Raw genomic sequence first — 19720 nt, 5'->3', positions numbered from 1 at the left:
CATTGTTTTTTTCATCGCATGAAATAACTGTCTCATAAATGTTACATCTCCATTGACTGAGTCATCACAGCCCCATGCAGTGAGTCAGGTCCTCTTCTTGGAAATGGCTCTGGATATGACCAATACAACTGGACTGGGTAGTTTCGAGCATATACACTCAGTAAAAAGTGACCTATAGTCTATGTTTGACAAAATTAACAAAGACTTGCATATGTATTAAAAGAGTTAATTTGACTTAATATATTGCTGGCCTATCCTGACCTATGTGACACCTGACATCCACCCACTAATCAACTGTTTTCAGCACTCATGGTGGATGGACGAAAACTGTGACTAGAACCTGACAGCACAGCTCCATACCATATATCTCCGGATGTGTCTGTTCTCCATGGAAGATCGTCGTGGGACACTCGTTATGGGATTTCTGCGGACAGGGCCAGGTAGTATGAATTTGGTTTGTTTTTTTTATTTCTTTTGCAGGTCGAGGGTCTTCAGATGGATTGAGAGTATAATAAAGGCATTGACAAAAAGTGGGTCTCTTTATTTCATTAAAATATTTTTTTCTAGTGTGTTTTTTTAACCCTTTAATAGGATTAACTGGGGAACAATTTGAAAAAATTTTTCTGTTGAGTTAGGTTTTTGAGCTGATTTATACTAAAATTGGCATGCTGATTCCAAAAATGTAGTCATTTTTTTTCTAGCACGTCAAGTTTTTCCTCCACAACTTACCTGCCAGAGAAGCACAATTGCACTGATATCTGTAATAAGATTACCAACTTTTGCCAACCAATTGCCAACTTTCCGGAAAATCTTGGTGCTGTTAGCGATGAGCAAGGTGAATGATTTCACCAAGATTTGAAGGTTATGGAAGACCGTTACCAGGGTAGATGGGATTTACATATGATGGCTGACTATTGCTGGAGCATCAAACGTGATTGTCCTCAAGTTAAACACTCCAGAAAAAGCTATAAATGTACATTTTTACCTTAAATACTTGCATATATATATATATATCCTTTGTAAAAAACATGATAGTGTTAAAAAACATATTTGTCATGCCTATTTCTTATATATTTCATTTTTTGTTCATATTTGTACTATTTAAAACAAAAAACAACACTTTTTAGGTACAGTAGTTTACATATTTTTGAGAAGACAAAAATCCTATAGTTCAAAAACTTGACGTGATAGAGAAAAACTGAGATCATTTCTGGATTCAGCATCCAAAAATTAATTAAGAACAGTTGTCTGACCTAACTCTTAAAAAATTGTGTTCCCCAGTGTAATGAATGTGTTTTTGTTGCAATAAGCAAACTGCCATGGCCGTGATCAGATAGTCTGCAGAAGTGCTGGATTTCTGTAGGACAATATTGACAATCATTACTTATGAACACAGGATTTGTAATCTAAGGCTGGGTTCACATTGCGTTTACAGCAGCCCGTTCAACACATACGGTAACGGGCTGCTGTAAACGCAAGTGCCGGTATGGCAGCACGCTAGCACAGATAGAGCTAGCAGATGCTCTATCTGCGCTAGCAGTGACGGACCCGGAAACGCTGCAGCCCACGTCTCAGGGTTCGTCACTCAATGACGGCACATGGATAGCGCACACCCATTGTGGGCGTGCGCTAGTGATGCGTCTGACATTGGAGTCAAAGGCGCGTTTATGCCGCGGTGTAACGTAGTCCGTCTAACGGATGGGTTCAACGCAGTGTGAACTCAGCCTAAGGCTGGAGTAACACCAGTGTATAGTATTAATTAATTTCTCCATCTCCTCTGCTACCTGCTAATACTCAGTTCTACAGACTATAAACACACTGGTATTACATGGTAGCCTGGTGAACATGCAAACAATTACTGTATTCATCAAATTCTTTCAATATATTTAAATACTATAATACCTGGCCATCATTCTACTGCGTCCTAAAATGCACCAGACTAAAAAAAAAGAAGGCAATAAAAAAAGCTTCTAAATTACACAGATTAACATTCCTTCACTGGATCCGTGAAGCAGCTGGACCATGCGCCCAATGTGCTCTGTGTTTAATTAACATCTACTGTATTTTAAAGGTCTATAATTAAAAGTCTTGTTTTAAAAAAATTACTATTAAAGCAAAACAACAAATCAAAGCTGCCAAAATGTTCCCACTGGATATAAATAGGTTCATTTGAGCTCCCTTGCACTATTCTTTGTCTTCATGGGTAAACAATAAATGACTCAACCACTTGGCCATGGATTTATAGATCATCTTCATCCAACATATGATTTAGCCTCTTAATTCCACTGCGATATTCAATATACCCAACACCCACCATATCCCATCTGTAGAAGAGTTATACAAGGAGATAGATGGTCAAACAGCACAATTACAGATGTAAAGTAATGGCACATGCAGCACCCCAGAGTCCTGGTCGTTGCAGTACTGTGGCTCCGCCACTAAGGGGGGCTATGGTACGTCTGATGGCACTGAAGGCGTTCATCTGACCAGGTATCACATACACCAATACATTTCACAGTCGGGCCTCCAGGGGGAGCTAAGGGTGCTATTTATTAGGCCACTCCTCACCGTGTGGGTAAACTGGGGGTCAGGCAGGAAGTTAGTTAGAAAGCTGACTGGGTTGGAACCAGGCAACACCTTGTGGCAGAGGGTGTTGTGGGGAAGATTCGGTAGGGTCCCTGTCAGGTTTGGGACCCTGACAGAGGCCTGGCAACAAGAAAGAACGTCACGGGACCGTGCCTGCTCAGCATAGCGGCGGTGCCCTAAGAAAGGATCAGAAGCGAGATATATTGTGCTGAGTGAGAAACGAGATCACAGCAAGAAGGAGATTACCAGTAGGAGTCGTGCTGTAAGATTGAGGCAACATCCTACTGAGGCGCACAACCGGCGGCCGGAACGCCGAGGAAGTATTCATATATCTAGCTCCAGGCAATACTTCAAACCAACGGCAGGACAGTGAGTCACAGGCGGGCTGTCTCACCTAAATCACCTATGCAGACTTGGGGGGCAACCTGTGGAGAGGGGCGACTCTAGGGTCCCGGAAGGGCTCCGAGCCTACCCGTCATACGGGTGCGTCCCAACCATAACACCGGGAGGGACGGAGGATTAGCAGAACATCATCTAATCGAGTTGTTGTGAGGGAACACGAGAAACAGACACAACAGTTGTGGGGACTATCCCGTAAGCACAGCAGGGGAGGACCACAACACATAGCGCAAGCAGGAAGGCACAGATTTCCACCTTCAAAGGGAACTCTGGAGGTGCCATCGGACCGGCCGGACTTGCGCAGCCTGGTGAACCGGATTCCGGACTGAGGACCCATAGACCTCCAGTAAAGAGGTAAAGAGACTGCAACCTGGTGTCCTCGTTATTTACTACGACCTACACTGCACCGCAATATCACCACCATCCACATCCATCATATCTATCACTGTACGCCCCTCAGCAGGGTCACGGACCGGGCCTAGCCACTGTGACAACCCCAGAGCAGAGACTCAGAGGCCTGGTACCGGGTACCCCTCGGCCCTGCGGCAGTGGGGGCGCTGCACACACACCCAGAATACAGCTGGATACAGGCTGCGTACAGCCACTGAAAAAGGGCTGCATAAAGTCTACTGTATGGTAGAGTACTTTGATGAAAAGGGGAAATATCACATGTATTAAAGAGTTTTCCACTACAATATTGAGGATCTGTCTAATATTGATAACCCAGTAGGATCCTTAAGAAAGGTCCTCAATGTCAGATGGAGGTCGGACACCTGGCATCCCTACTGGTCAGTTGATACCAGTTACATAGCGTTCCGGGTATGAATAGGAGCTGATCTGCAGTACCTGGGAGCAGCCACTACACAGCGCAATGGAGTGGTGGTGTTCTACTCCAAACAAGGTTTACATCTGGCTGTTGCCAGAGGCTGATCAGTGGGGACCCCCTTGATCTGATATTGATGACCTATGAGGGCCGTTCATTAAAGATTTCCCCTGACCCACTTCTATTTACCACAGGACGCTGAAACTGCACATATGTAATGATATAAGTCTCTATAGGTTACATGCCAATTTGCAACTCAGAACTGACAACGGTCTTGATTTTACAGGTGCTGAAGTGGTGTGAGGTTTGATAATGGAACCAGTGGAATACAGAGCAGTCATCAAGTTCCTTTAATAGAAATGCTGCACACCAAAGGACACATTCGATGAGATAAAAGAGGTTTACATGATGTAGTCAAGAACTGGCATCGTCAATTTAAAGGGAACCTATCACCCCGTTTTTTAAAGATTAGATAAAAATAGTGTGAAATAGGGGCAGAGCTGGGCTTTACATTACTGCCTTTTTGGTGCCTTTACACCCCCGTTAGGCTGCCGAAATACCTTTGTGAAGTGGCCGTTTTGTCCTGTCACTCAAGTTGGTCAGGTCGGATGGGTGTGGTCACAGCGCTGTTTCTCCCCCAGATCAGGCTCATCATTACGTTGGTGGCGTAGTGGTGTGCGCATGTCCAAGGTCCCGAATCCTGCACAGGGGTGTGAAAATAGCAGCGATGTCCGTTATTCCATTGGTGGTCGGTGGGCGCGGCCATCTTGCTTTGGCCGCGCGTGCGCAGAAGCGGCGCTCTGCTGGCCGCGGCTTGAGGAAAATGGCCGCGGGCATCTGCGCGTGCGCAGATGGCTATCGCGGCGGCCATTTTCGTGAAGCAGAGTTCGCATCTCGGCTTCACGAAAATGGCCGCCGCGATAGCCATCTGCGCACGCGCGGATGCCCGCGGCCATTTTCCTGAAGCCGCGGCCAGCAGAGCGCCGCATCTGCGCACGCGCGGCCAAAGCAAGATGGCCGCGCCCACCAACCACCAATGGAATAACGGACATCGCTGCTATTTTCACACCCCTGTGCAGGATTCGGGACCTTGGACATGCGCACACCACTACGCCACCAACGTAATGATGAGCCTGATCTGGGGGAGAAACAGCGCTGTGACCACGCCCATCCGACCTGACCAACTTGAGTGACAGGACAAAACAGCCACTTCACAAAGGTATTTCGGCAGCCTAACGGGGGGGTGTAAAGGCACCAAAAAGGCAGTAATGTAAAGCCCAGCTCTGCCTCTATTTCACACTATTTTTATCTAATCTTTAAAAAACGGGATGATAGGTTCCCTTTAAATGTGGTCGGACTTCGGTGAAAACACCTCCAATTCCAGAGCGACCCCACTCTGCTATTGATGAACACACCATCCAGCAAGTGGAGGTCGACATTTTCGAAAATTGCCGCGGAACCATTCGCCACCTAGCCCAAAATGTCAAGTTTAGTGTGTGATCTGTGGATAAAATTATCCAAGAACATCTTCACATGCAAAAGGTATCCACTCTCTGGGTTCCCTGGCTGCTCACACCTTTCCAGAAGCAGGAAGGAGTCGAATGCTCTCAGGCTCTATTGACGATCTGCCATGGAAGCCAGGAGGACTGTTTCAACAGAGTGAATACACAATATGAAAGCTGGGTCCATCACTATGATCCTGAGACTAAAGTCCAGTCAGTGCAATGGAAGCATCATGACTCACCGCCTCCAAAGAAGGCACGTGTCCAACCCTCAGCAGGCAAGGTCATGCTCACAGTATTTTATGACCAGCACGGAGCAGTATTGATGGATTTCCTAGCAAAGGGTACCATGATCACTGGGCATACTATGCTTCACTGCTATGGAAATTGCGGGAGGCCATCAAAACCAAGAGACGTGGCATGCTCACCAAAGATGTCTGCCTTCTGTAAGACAATTCACCAGTTTACAACATATGTTGCCCAAATGGAAACATGCTCCCGTGGCTTTGAAATTCTACTGTATCGCCCTTATTCACCGACCTCACACAATCGGACTTCCACCTCTTTCCAACAATGAAGTTATTTTTAAAGGGAAATCATTTTCCAGATTTCTGAAGTGACCTCGTGGCTTTTGGAGCAACCTATCAACTTCTACAAGCGAGGCGTTTACAGTTGCTTAAAGAGATGGGAGAAGTGGGTGTCCCTAGGTGGCACCTATGTAGAGAAGGACTAATAACTGTGCCAAGTTTCATTGCTCTCAGTCCACAGGAAGTGGGTCAGGGGAAATTTTAAATGAACACCCCTCGTATCATAAGGAAAGGTCATCAGTATTGTTGTAGTATAAAACTTCTTTAATTCTTGCAGTCTCCTTTCATGTACTTGTTTTTCCTATATAACATTTTACTGCAGATTTTGCTGTTCCTTGTGATTTTGTTCAGTTAATTTTCTGGAAACTGCATATATAAATTGATAACTGGATAATACCATTCCTCTTGTCCATAAAGTGCTGATAGTGTTTTCCAATTCAGATCCACAGTATAACATTTCTTGATTCAGGCATATCTGTGCAGATCAATATTAAATTGGTGAAATCACAGGGCAGAATTGATTTCACATATGAAACATGGGGAAACTGATCCCACTTAGAAGCTACATACAGGAGGGGAAGACATGTCAGTTGGACATAGCCAATGAACTGCGATAACTTTACTGATGTCACGGCAGGTGGATTCACACGCTACTCTCAGTGTGTTCCCGCGGCCGTGGTGAGCAGTCACGTTACTGATGTCTCTGCTCATCACAGCCTCTGGATGTAGCAGAGTTGGGGCTCATCATGGGATGTCCATATTATGGTTTTACGGAGGACCCCTTTGGATTATTTTATTTATTTTTTATGGTAATGAATGTGTAAAAGGGGGTAATTGTCGGGAAGTTCTTTTTACAATTAAAGGACTTTTCTTTTGTGTGTGTTTATTTTTTTTGAGTATAGAGTCAGTAATAGGGGTGTCTGACAGACACCTCTCCATTACTAACCCCTGAGCTTGATGTCAGCAGACATTACAAAGCTGACATCAATCCCAAAACCATTTCCCAGATTGCCATAGCACCAGAGCAATCAGGAAGAGCCAAGGCTAAACCCCATTTCTGGAGTGGCTGAGGGCTGGTGTTATTAGTCTGGGAAGAGGCCAAAATCCATGGCCCCCTTCCCAGCCTATTAATATCAGCCCACAGCTGTCTGCTTAGCCTTTGCTGGTTATTTAAAATAGTGGGGAACCCACGTCATTTTTTAGGGGTTCCCCCTTTTTAATATCCAGTAAAGGCTACGCAGACAGCTGTGGGCTGATATTAACAGGCTGGAAAGCTCCATGAAATTGCCCCATTCCATGTCTACTTTCCCTCAGCTGGTAATTAAAAATAAGGGGCCCCACATAATTTTGTTGACGTATTTAATTATTAACTAAATACAAGTACAGAAAACTACACACACAAAGCACTGATTATATGCATCTTACTAATCTGTTTATCTTTTCTATCTATTCTATTCTGATGGTCCGGGCTGTGAATTTACAGTACTTGACTGATGAAATGGCGAGTTTCCTTTGCGATGTGTGCTTAAAAATTGGACGGCACACGAATGGGCCATGTGCCGTGCGATTTTTTTCACTCATCCATTGACTTGCATTGGCGAGTCTTGTCCAAAATACGTGGCCACTCACAGCATCTTGCTATTTTTTTCTCAGTCTGATCCAAGCAGAGTAGAAAATCACATATGAGCAGGGAATCATTGAATAACATTAATCAGATTGCAATTTGATTTTTATCAGATTGCACTCGTCCGATTTATACGCAGATGAGAACGAGCTGTAAAACCGGACAAACCCTTTAAAATTAGGCAAAATTATTTACCTTTAGCTCTGATAGATTAAAGAAAGTGAAGGGGAATTTAGGATGAAGAATCCAATGCACTGTCTCCTTCTCACTTCCTCTCCCCTTGTGCAGATCACGCAGTAGTAGTGTGATCCAGCAAGTACCAACCAATGCATACAGTCATAGATGAATAACCATATTCCTGTTAATAAAGGATGTGATGCTACAAAAATAAAAAACAGGGCCAGCTCTGTTCTTCGGGACTGACTAACGGAAGCTTCATCATCTGTATTTGTGTGAAACTCATCCAGAAAGAGGACAAAGCAGAGGAAACAGTTCAGCTGGAAAATTGCTGATGTGGATCAATTATTGGAAAGTCTCCGCTCAGAAGGGGGCAGAGGAGTCAATAAGGTTCAAATAAGACATCTGATCATTGTGCAGTAATCACAGTGTAATTTACAGATGTATAGAAGGAGAATGATGCTGAACACAATCCAGAGGGGCAAGCATGTCTTCTTACGATAACGACTGTCTTTTCCAATCACTGAACCCACAAAACTATTGGGTAGTGAAGCTGATTTTCTTATTTTGCTGTAAAAAAAACACTTACGGAATTGCAGAAAACATAATTTCCTTCATTGCAAAGTGTATAGGTCATCGTGACCTAGTGGGGGATGGAAGTCATGGAGCTCAAGCCTCGGGAGACCCCACTGCAACCCATGTCACTCTAACCAGACATTTGTCTATTGTGTGGTTTCCTGGAACATCATGCAGGAATAAATCAGTAGGAAAAGCAGCGTGTCTACTCACACACAGCACTACAAGATAGGAGGGGTATAGGAAATCTACATTTTAGGCTATGTGCACACGTTGCGGATTAGGCTTAGGAATTTCTGGTGCGGATTCGGTCTCTCCTGGCAGAAAACGCACCTGCGGTTTTTTGTGTGGTTCCGCAGCGTTTTTTTTGTGCGTTTTTGCTGCGGTTTTTTTGCGGATTTGCTGTGGTTTTTACCCCTGCGGTTTTCTATAATGGAGTGGGTACAAAAACGCTGCAGATTCACAAAAAAGAATTGACATGCTATTTCTTTAAGGGTATGTGCACACGTTGCGGATTCTCTGCGGATCCGCAGCGTTTTTTGAGGTGCAGAAACGCTGCAGATCCGCAATTGATTTACAGTACAATGTAAATCAATGAAAAAAAAAAATGCTGTTCACACTTTGCGGAAAATCCGCTGCGGAAACGCTGCGGTTTTAAAGAAATAGCATGTCAATTCTTTTTTGTGAATCTGCAGCGTTTTTGTACCCACTCCATTATAGAAAACCGCAGGGGTAAAAACCACAGCAAATCCGCAAGAAAACCGCAGCAAAAACGCACAAAAAAAACGCTGCGGAACGGCACAAAAAAACGCAGGTGCGTTTTCTGCCAGGAGAGACAGAATCCGCACCAGAAATTCTTAAGCCTAATCCGCAATGTGTGCACATAGCCTAAAACCGCAGCGTTTCCGCAGCGGATTTTCCGCAAAGTGTGCACAGCATTTTTTTTTTTCATTGATTTACATTGTACTGTAAATCAATTGCGGATCTGCAGCGTTTCTGCACCTCAAAAAACGCTGCGGATCCGCAGAGAATCCGCAACGTGTGCACATACCCTTAGTCCTGAGTTTCAAAGCTCATAGGAACTGCCCCCTGAAAAATCATTTTGATGTTGGATTTCCTCATGAATGTATGCTGCTGAATACTAACAAGTAGTCACTGGAAGGCCTGATGAAACCTAAAAGTGGTCGTAGACTAAAAAGCTTTTTTTATTATCCCTGAATCAGTGCCACTCTTGTCCACAGGTTGTGCCTGGTATTGCAGTGCAGTCTCTTTCATGTAAATGTGGGGATAAATTTCATTATTTTTTTTTTATTAACTTCTTTTCTATAATTTCAAGCTCTCCATTCAGAAACTATTGCTTTGATGCTCCAGAACAAAACAATGGAATATGCAAATTGGCTTTATTGCAAAAAAGAAAGAAACTATATGGTAAGAACTGCCTAGGAGTGGTAGCTCCTTATAAGTCAATGTCTGACCCTTTAACAAGCCTTGTAACATGGCCAAAGATAAATGCCATAAAATACATAACCTATCTTGCAAGTAGCTATCTCTTCTAGCAGAATTTGTAAGACAGCTCATTCACAGAACAAAAAACTGATCTGCATACTCTTTTCTCATGGATCACTGCCTAGGAAGCTCCATACTTTGCTTTTTTTTTTCTTTTTTAAGGAGAACCAGTACAAGTCTTGTCAAGGGCATCGTGCTTGACCATACAAATTTGCACTACACTGATTAGGAACAAATACCCCAAAATAGTTTTTCTGTTGACAAGTTTTTTGGTCCACTTAACTTTGCCAGGCAGGTCCAATTTAAGTGATTTCTTGATTGAGAACAAGTGTGGCAGTAACAAGACCTCTGTGTGTCTATGGAATTTAAATCAAAGTAAATTTATGTTTTAATCACTTTTTCACACAGGGCCCTGTATATTCGGATTTCTTTTTCTCTTAATAAATACCTTCATTTGTGTTACTTGTGTTATCTTTGTCTAATATTTAAAAAATTGTTGGTGATCTGTAACATTTAAGTGTGACAAGCATGCAAAAGAATAGGAAATCAGGAAGGGGGCCAACATTTTCTCACAACAATTGTGTTACACATAATACCACAGAAACAATTATTTTTAATACAAATTTACATTTTTTAACTTTAACATTTTTTTTATTATTAATTTTTTTTTCAGCCACTGGGCGCCGCCATTTTGCTTTGCAGGAGTGTAAGTGTAGCTGCACGACACTTACACTCTGCAAATACGGCAGCCCTGGGCATAGAGATCTGCGGTCGGCGTCCAACCCCATTACTATCATTGTGCTTCTCCCTGCTGTGATATGGCCATTCCCCCTGGGCTGTCTCCACACCACAGCAGAGGCAGGAGATCAGCGCCATCTTCCTGGAGCTCACAGTGTGCTGTGAGCTCCAGTTTCCCAGTATAATCGCAGGAGCCCTGTGGTTATAGGAGGAGGAGAAGGAGGAGGAGACCAAGGACGGGAGGGAGAAAGGACTCAGCAGCGGAGCAGTGACGTAAGTATCAGTGGGGAGGGGGAGAGGGAATCTAATCCTATCCTTTGTGGTGCTGACTCTGAGCAGTTATCTCCTCCCATGTGCTACTGTGCTGACTGTGTATCTAATCCTCTCCTGTGTGATACTGTCTGCTGAGCCATGCATCTAATCCTATCCTGTGTGATACTAACTGAGATGTGTATCTAATCCTCTCCTGTGTGATACTGACTGAGCTGTGTATCTAATCCTCTCCTGTGTGATACTGTCTGCTGAGCCATACATCTAATCCTATCCTGTGTGATACTAACTGAGACGTGTATCTAATCCTCGCCTGTGTGATACTGACTGAGCTGTGTATCTAATCCTCTCCTGTGTGATACTGTCTGCTGAGCCATACATCTAATCCTATCCTGTGTGATACTAACTGAGCTGTGTATCTAATCCTCTCCTGTGTGATACTGACTGCTGAGCCGTGTATCTAATCCGCTCGTGTGATACTAACTGAGCTGTGTATCTAATCCTATCCTGTGTGATACTGTCTGCTGAGCCGTGTATCTAATCCTCTCCTGTGTGATACTAACTGAGCTGTGTATCTAATGCTCTCCTGTGTGATACTGACTGAGCCGTGTATCTAATCCTCTCCTGTGTGATACTGACTGCTGAGCCGTGTATCTAATCCTCTCCTGTGTGATACTGACTGAACCGTGTATCTAATCCTCTCCTATGTGATACTGACTGCTGAGCCGTGTATCTAATTCTCTCCTGTGTGATACAGTCTGTTGAACCGTGTATCTAATCCGCTCGTGTGAAACTGTCTGCTGAGCCGTGTATCTAATCCTATCCTGTGTGATACTGACTGAGCTGTGTATCTAATCCTATCCTGTGTGATACTGTCTGCTGAGCCGTGTATCTAATCCTACCCTGTGTGATACTGTGCTGAGATGTGTATCTAATCCTGTCCTGTGTGATACTGTCTGCTGAGCTGTGTATCCAATCCTCTCCTGTGTGATGTTGTCTGCTGAGCCATGTATCTAATCCTATCCTGTGTGATACTGACTGAGCTGTGTATCTAATCCTCTCCTGTGCAAAGTTAGGACAAAAAGCATAAAACAGTGATATCAATAAATAGTTAATACTAAAGTGATACTGTATAATATAATGCCTAATACTGATCATACACAAGCTTCTAATACATACTTAATGGCTTTAGTGCCGGCTGCATATCCCGGCCCCAACGTGCGTTTCACAAATCTTCGTCAACATGTCGCTGCGCTATTAAAATAAGGGACACTTCATTCTCATAATTATGTTTCATTATTATATTGTTATGGCCCTGGGGTACTTGGACTAATCAGATTTACGGACTTCGATGCAAGTGGAATTTCTGCAACTCCCTATTGGATCACTACTGCCTAGTGCGAAGATACAATGTAGCAGTAGAAATTACATAGTATGCAACTTTATTGCGAAGATAAATTAGTGCCTGCTCTATGCTAACAGCGTTGTCACATCAAGCTGCTGTTCCTGCGGTCATTCTACTACAAGAAGCATTTTACCACATCCTTCACCCAGGTTCAAACCTACAGAAATCTGCTATTTTAGGCTGTGTGCACACGTTGCATTTTTGCGGTGATTTTTTCACTGCTGATTTGCCACAAATTCTGGAGGGTTTCCTGATACCAGCAAAGTGAATGAGAATCCTGAGGTCCATGCACATGTTGCTTATTTGTGACTTGCAGATTTATATCTGCAGCATGTAAATTCTTTCAGAGTTTTTACTGCAGATTTTGGCAGTACTAATGAATGGGAAAAATCCACACCAAAAAAAGCAAGTAAAAAAAAAGCTGTTCCTTTTTTGCCATTGCATTTTTCCTGTCAAGAGATGCAGAAATGATGCAGAAATTTCTGTGCCAAATACTTAACGTGTGCGTATCCCCTAATAATCCAGTGGAAACTTTTCAGTAGCCTTTCTTTTACCCAGCTGACCCCCAAAAACTGTTGGTACATGGCCATGCCAAATCCTGCAGAATAGAAGTACTTTTAGGCAAATTTCTATTTGTAAAAGACTGTACCTTTTTCGGACCTGTCAAGCTAACAATAGTAACACAAGTCAAAAACAGCATGTCCAAGTCAGGAGTAAGGCTACGTTCACATTTGCGTTGTGCGCCGCAGCGTCGGCGCCGCAGCGCACAACGCAAACAAAAACGCGGCAAAACGCACGCTAAAACGCTGCGTTTTGCGCCGCATGCGTCCTTTTTGGCCGAAAGTTGGACGCAGCAAAAATGCAACTTGCTGCGTCCTCTGCGGCCGGACGCGGGCGCCGCAGCGACGCATGCGGCGCAAAACGCAAGTGCGACGCATGTCCATGCGCCCCCATGTTAAATATAGGGGCGCATGACGCATGCGGCGCCGCTGCGGCGCCCGCCGCGAATGTGAACGTAGCCTAAAACACATATTTCTATATACTATGGTCCCAATTCATCATTTGCCGGGGAGAGGAGGGTTAGTCACTCTCGCTTTATTATTTTGTGATGGTCATGGCTGTTTTTTTGTGCCAGATTCTTCAAAACGGTACATGTGACCAAGAATTTTGTGGAATGCAAAAAAAAGTGTTTGGTGTTTTTTTTTTTTGTCTATGAACTGTTTTGCAGATTTTTAGCTCAAAAAAGTTATAGATTTAGTAAATTGTCACAAAATTTGCACTAAGACAAATGACATACATAGAATCACTCCGGGAGGGACTGCGATACATAAACAGCACTTTTAAAAAGTTTTTTTAAAGGTTGCAATTGAAGAATCAGCCAAAAATATCGGAGAACTCCAAACTTCGCCCATTGTAGCAAAAAAAGAAAGAAAAAAAAAAAACAGGCGAATACAGGTAATGTAGACTTCAGACATAGTGGCTTAGATGAAAAAAAAGTAACAAGGTGGAAATGAAACATAAGTGAAAACCATAAAATATAGTAAAAACAAAAAAACAAAAAACGACACATACAATAATGAATGGGGCCCGATCTTTGAAGACATGCATGAAAACTATTGATTAGATACAATTACTGAATAATAGGTTATGGGGCTGCTGCTCATCCGGAGTATACAGGATTGCGGTAAATATTTCCATGCGGTTTAGAAGCAGCAGTAATCATAAACCGTGTCCGGTAGTTTAAAGCTCCAACCATCAGCGGTAATTGGCATGATTCATGCAGCTTACCACATTTACCAGGAAAGCAGAGATGTGCGCCCATTACTGATTGCAGAGCTTCCTGTGTAAAGTTCTATCATTTTCTTTTGTTATATATTTTGCCGATCAGATGGAATTTTAAAAAAATCTTTATTATAGAAAATTACATTGGGCTGATTTTGTTGCATTTCTACAATATTTAATCACGGAGAATATCATTGATGTAGGACAGAAAAACAATGGTCAGGGTCCTGTCCCTGGGAGCAGTGTCATGTAATGCTTGGCTAATGTACCCTGAAGGTCAGGAGCAAGAGCAGCTCTGTTGGTTCCCCGGGTAGTGATTTTAACCCCTTTCTGCCAGCTGACGGAATAGTACGTCAGCTGGCAGATCCCCTGCTTTGAGGTGGGCTCCGGCGATGAGCCCACCTCAAAGCCGCGACATGTCAGCTGTTTTGTACGCGCAATGAGCGCGAGCGGAATCACAGTCAGCCCGTGCCCATTAACTAGTTAAATGCCGCTGTCAAACGCTGACAGCAGCATTTAACTAGCGCTCCCAGCCGTGCGGCTGGAAGTACTCGCACCGCTGACCCCATCACATGATCGGGGGTCATCGGTGCATTGCCATAACAACCAGAGGTCTCCTTGAGACCTCTATGGTTGTTGATGGCCGATTGCTTTGAGCGCCACCCTGTGGACGGTGTTCAAAGCACACCTGCATTTCTGCTACATAAAGGTGATCTGTGCTTCACCTCTATGTAGCAGAGACAATCGAGTTGTGCATGCTTCTAGCCTCCTATGGAGGCTATTGAAGCATGCCAAAATTTAAAAAAAAAAGTGTTTAAAAATATCAAAAAATTGTTCAAATCACCCCCCTTTCGCCCCAATCAAAATAAAACAATAAAAAAAATCAAACACACACATATTTGGTATCGCCGCGTTCAGAATCGCCCGATCTATCAATAAAAACAAAGGATTAACCTGATCGCTAAATGGCGTAGCGAGAAAAAAAAATCAAAACGCCAAAATTACGTTTTTTTGGTCGCCGCAACATTGCATTAAAATGCAATAACGGGCGATCAAAAGAACGTATCTACACCAAAATGGTATCAATAAAAACGCCAGCTCAGCACGCAAAAAATAAGCTCTCACCTGACCCCAGATCACAAAAATGGAAACGCTACGGGTATCGGAAAATAGAGGAAAGTTTGGAATTTTTTTTTACCACTTAGATAAAAGAGAACCTAGACATGTTTGGTGTCTATGAAATCGCAATGACCTTGAGAATCACAACGGCAGGTCAGTTTTAGCATTTAGTGAACCTAGCAAAAAAGCCACACAAAAAACAAGTGTGAGATTGTACTTTTTTTGCAATTTCATCGCACTTAGAATTTTTTTTGCCATTTTCTGTTACACGACATGGTAAAACCAATGGTATCATTCAAAAGTACAACTCGTCGTACTTGATTTAAATAGGTAATTTTCCAACAACAGAGGTCCTTTATGGTTTTTCATTTACTAATTGACAAAGTATGATTTATCTACAAGTGCTTCTCACTAAATTAGAATATCATCAAAAAGGTAATTTATTTCAGTTCTTCAATACAAAAAGTGAAACTCGTATTATAGAGTCATTACAGAGTGATCTACTGAATTTCAAGTGTTTATTTCTGTTAATGTTGATGATTATGGCTTACAGCCAATGAAAACCCGAAAGTCATTATTCTCAGTAAATAATAATAATAATAATAACAACGATAATAAGCGTTTAAAAAGGTTCCTTAGTATATTTCAGTAGGCTCCACAATCATGTGAGAAGCACTTGTACTTTTAAGGTAGTGTTGGTTGGAGTCTATGGACGTCATAGAGGGTGAATCCAATTTATTCAATCCTCTATAATACTGCTGTTCCCCCGCAGCCTCCACTTCATCTAATTTATGACCAATTTATAACACTAAAATTGGTGGAACAAACCCAACTGAAAACATAGGCTTCAGAAGCAAAACAGATTTAGACTCGAAAGAAAAAGTATATTAAATTACCAGTAATATCCGTTCCCAGACTATAGAAAATGTACCAGTGAGACGGGATAGGTATGTAATTTAATAGATTGTACTATTCCCGCAGCAGGCTGGTGTCCAGACTTCCTCTCACTTCCCCACATTTATTATACAGATATGCCTTTGCCATGTAACAATACAGAAAACACCTTATTTACAAGGAACATGTGGTCACTTAAGATTCTGGGCCACAGACGTTAAATCTTAGAGAATGTCTCATGTTTATGGGTCCTATAAAATTCACTTGTGCAAAATCTATTTTTATAGGTGTCATTTTTAATACTTTTATATTTATTTTTATATGTAAACAGCTTAAGCTTTTGCCATCAAACTAAGTAGAACCTGTCACCAGATTAAAACTGGTCAATTGTGCTCTTAATTTATTTCCAGGGCTCCCTTGAATCATTTTTTGTGTTTTGAAAATCCAACATTCTTATCTAGCTCTAATTTTTATAGTCTCTACCGATATGGTGTGGCTCAAAGGTTAATTCTGAAGAGCAGCATAAATACATGCCCCGCCCCAGAGGATCCTGTGAGACACACCCCTTACTGGAGACCATAAAAGGGGGAATGGCCCACAGGGTAATTGTGCTAAAGACAGGTTTTCAGACGATCCTTAGGACCAATAATCAAGGAATCAATGAGATTAAATCCAGAGTAAAGAATGGCCACTTTTGACCTGTTGACATGTCCTCTTTATATGCAGCGTATATACATTGAACAAAAAAGCAACATTGCATTAAAGGCGTTGTCCAGACTTCCAGTCCAGAATTGTAGCCTATGTCACTGCAGACTTGTGAATCCTTACATCATGCACACTGCGTGCTGTGAGGATTCTCCGATATAGGGATCGGCAGGCACATGACTGCAAGTATTTGATTTGCATATATACAGTCATGTGCTGCCGAGATGGGCACGGCCTCAGTCAATGCAAGTGAATTGATAGAAGTCAAATACAATCTAGAAGGAATGTGGCGGAGAGTGTGCAAATCGCATACTTGCAGTCACATGACCACCAACTCCAGGTGAATTCTCACAGTGCGGGCGCTGTGAAGATTCACAAGTCTGCAGTCACGTAGTGTGACTGCAGACTTTTAGCCTAAGGCCGGACCACTCCTTTAAAGTGTTCTATCATTTTCTGCACAGATCCTATGCAGAGCTATGTGTCTCCTTTTCTTTACAAAAGGAGCTGATTTGCATTCTGGTCACTAAACAGTATATGGAGTGAAACTGTTTGTACATACATTGAATCGCTAGAAGTGAAAACAGACGATAGGTGGAATTGTCTGGTATCGGACCCCCACCATCTTATTTTGATGACCTGTTGTGAATTCCGTTCTCGGGCTCCCTCCTGTGGTCGTGAATGGTACTTTGTTGAGTTCTGTTCGTGGGCTCCCTCTGGTGGCTTTGAGTGATACTGCTGGTCTTTAGCTGGGCTCCAGCTGCCTCGTTTTCTGCAGTGCTGGTTGCCTATTTAACTCCACCTAGATCTTTACTTGTTGCCAGCTGTCATTGTATTCAGTATTGGTTCAGTTCTCTTTGGGACTTCACGTGTGACCTGTCTCCTCCTGGAGAAGCTAAGTTCATGCTAGTTCATTTTTGCTCATTGCTTTTGGAAAATGTTTCTCAGTATATGATAAGTTCAGTCCAGCTTGCTTATATGCTATTTTCTTGCTAGCTGGAAGCTCTGGGGAGCAGAGTTGCTCCCTCACATCGTGAGTCGGTGTGAGGGTCTTTTGTTCTCTCTGCGTGGATATTTTGTAGTATTTTATACTGACCGCACAGTTCCCTTGCTATCTTCATACTATTTAGTACTAGTGGGCCTCTTTTGCTAAAACCTGTTTTCATTCCTATGTTTGTATTTTCCTCTTAACTCACCGTCATTATTTGTGGGGGGCTGACTTTACTTTGGGGAAATTTCTCTGAGGCAAGTGAGGCTTTTGTTTCTCTCTAGGGGTAGCTAGCTCTCAGGCTGTGAAGAGGCATCTAGGGAGAGTTAGGTACGCTCCACGGCTGCCTATAATGTGTGTGATAGGATCAGGTTTGCGGTCAGTAAAGTTCCCACGTCCCCAGAGCTTGTCCTATATTTATGGTTTACCTATCAGGTCATTCCAAGTATTCCTAACCACCAGCTCCATAACAATGACCTATGCTAATGATAAGTGATCAATATAAAAATATTGGAAATACCCTTTTTAAATTTTTCTTCAAATCAAATTTTTGTTTTGAAAAATGAAAACTACAATAAAGTCGTCCATTTTCACCTAAAGGAGACGTTTTATTATTCAGATTATAAGCAAAAACATTTAAATTTTTTAATCAAAATTTTCCCTCAACGATTTCTGAGAAGTCGACTTGACATAATAGTATGCATAATACCAAGCAAAAATGAAGTGTATACTGATAGAAAAACTGAAAATAGCAGTATGTAGGACATTAACGGGGTAATTTTAGCATAACTCTTATCCAACAAGTTCTATCGTGCTCTGGTGGACCGGGTCCACCCAGGTTACCAAGGGATCTTAAAGGGAACCCATCAGCAGGATTGTGCTAAGTAATCATTAACATAAAATATTATAAATTTAATTTCTCAAGATCTACACCGCACCTATGAGGCATACAGGTAAGACTGGTTTAACCATTTTATTACCTGCATGCCCATAGTAACAGATCAAAATCGTCCAGGGGGTGACAGATTCCCTTTAATTATACAGAGTAAAATGATAAGGATAGCTGCCAATAAAATAATGTAAAGAAAAAGAAAAAAAAATTACCTGATAATAAGACTTGATTTGTTTCACCAGGACGGATAAGTTTTGTATTCTGAGGGAAGAATCATTATTGATCTTTTTGTAAATTTTTTGATTATCTGCTTTGGGATTTCTGAAAAATAAAAATAATAATAGCATTAACTTCATTTTATTAGGATTTGTATTTGTAGATTACCTAAGCTAATACAAAAATGAGATACATATGGTGGAAAATACAATAAATCAATCAACACACAGCCTAACACATTCTAATAACCATCCTAAAAGTGGTGCTCAACTAGGGTGCAAATACCCAGTAGCCAACTGTGAGAGCTGTCAGTTTTTCCTTAGATATGGCAAGTGAAATAAGTATTGAACACGCCACCAGTTTTCTGAGTAGATATATTGCTAAAGGTGCTATTGACATTAAATTCTCATCAGTTCTCAGTAACAAACCATCCAATACACACAGGCGAAGAAATCAAACCATAGATGTCCATAAATTAAGTTATGAGTAATAATGAGAAATGACACAGGGAAAAAAGTATCGAATACATGAAGAAAGAGCAGCAAAAAGCCATGTAAAGTCATGATACCAGCTGAAATCTATCAGTAATTAGAAAGTAATCCTGGTTCAACTGATGGTCTATAAGAAGGTGTCTTATCAACAAGCTTACACACAGAAACATCTCATGATAGGTAAAAACCATTGAGCCTTCTCAAAACCTTCGCAACTTTATTGTTGCAAAACATACTGATGGCATTGGCTACAGATAAATTTCTAAACTACTGAAAATCCCAGCGAGCACAGTTTTAGGCATAAGCTGAAAGCGGAAAGAACATAATTTCACCTTAAACCGGCCACAACTAGCTCCTTCCCTGCAAGATTTCAGACCGAGGAGTTAAAAGAATTATCAGTAGAGTTGTTCAAGGGCCAAGATCCATCTGAGGAGAGCTACAAA

The 19720-nt window shown here is 42.2% G+C and overlaps 1 protein-coding gene across 8 annotated transcripts in view; it reads right to left on the bottom strand.

The window, feature by feature from the left end:
* CCDC88A (coiled-coil and HOOK domain protein 88A) overlaps window positions 1-19720 on the bottom strand; it is a 260282-nt gene that overhangs the window by 119865 nt on the left and 120697 nt on the right. For all 8 annotated transcript variants that reach the window (XM_077282662.1, XM_077282666.1, XM_077282667.1 and 5 more), the window contains one exon: window positions 18783-18891. In XM_077282662.1, the coding sequence (XP_077138777.1) occupies window positions 18783-18891 (109 nt within the window). The remainder of the gene's footprint in view (window positions 1-18782; window positions 18892-19720) is intronic.

Source organism: Ranitomeya variabilis, chromosome 2, assembly GCF_051348905.1.
Source record: "Ranitomeya variabilis isolate aRanVar5 chromosome 2, aRanVar5.hap1, whole genome shotgun sequence".
Taxonomy (NCBI): Eukaryota; Metazoa; Chordata; class Amphibia; order Anura; family Dendrobatidae; genus Ranitomeya; species Ranitomeya variabilis.
Note: the sequence above shows the minus strand (reverse complement) of the source record. Positions and strands in the feature narration are given on the sequence as shown.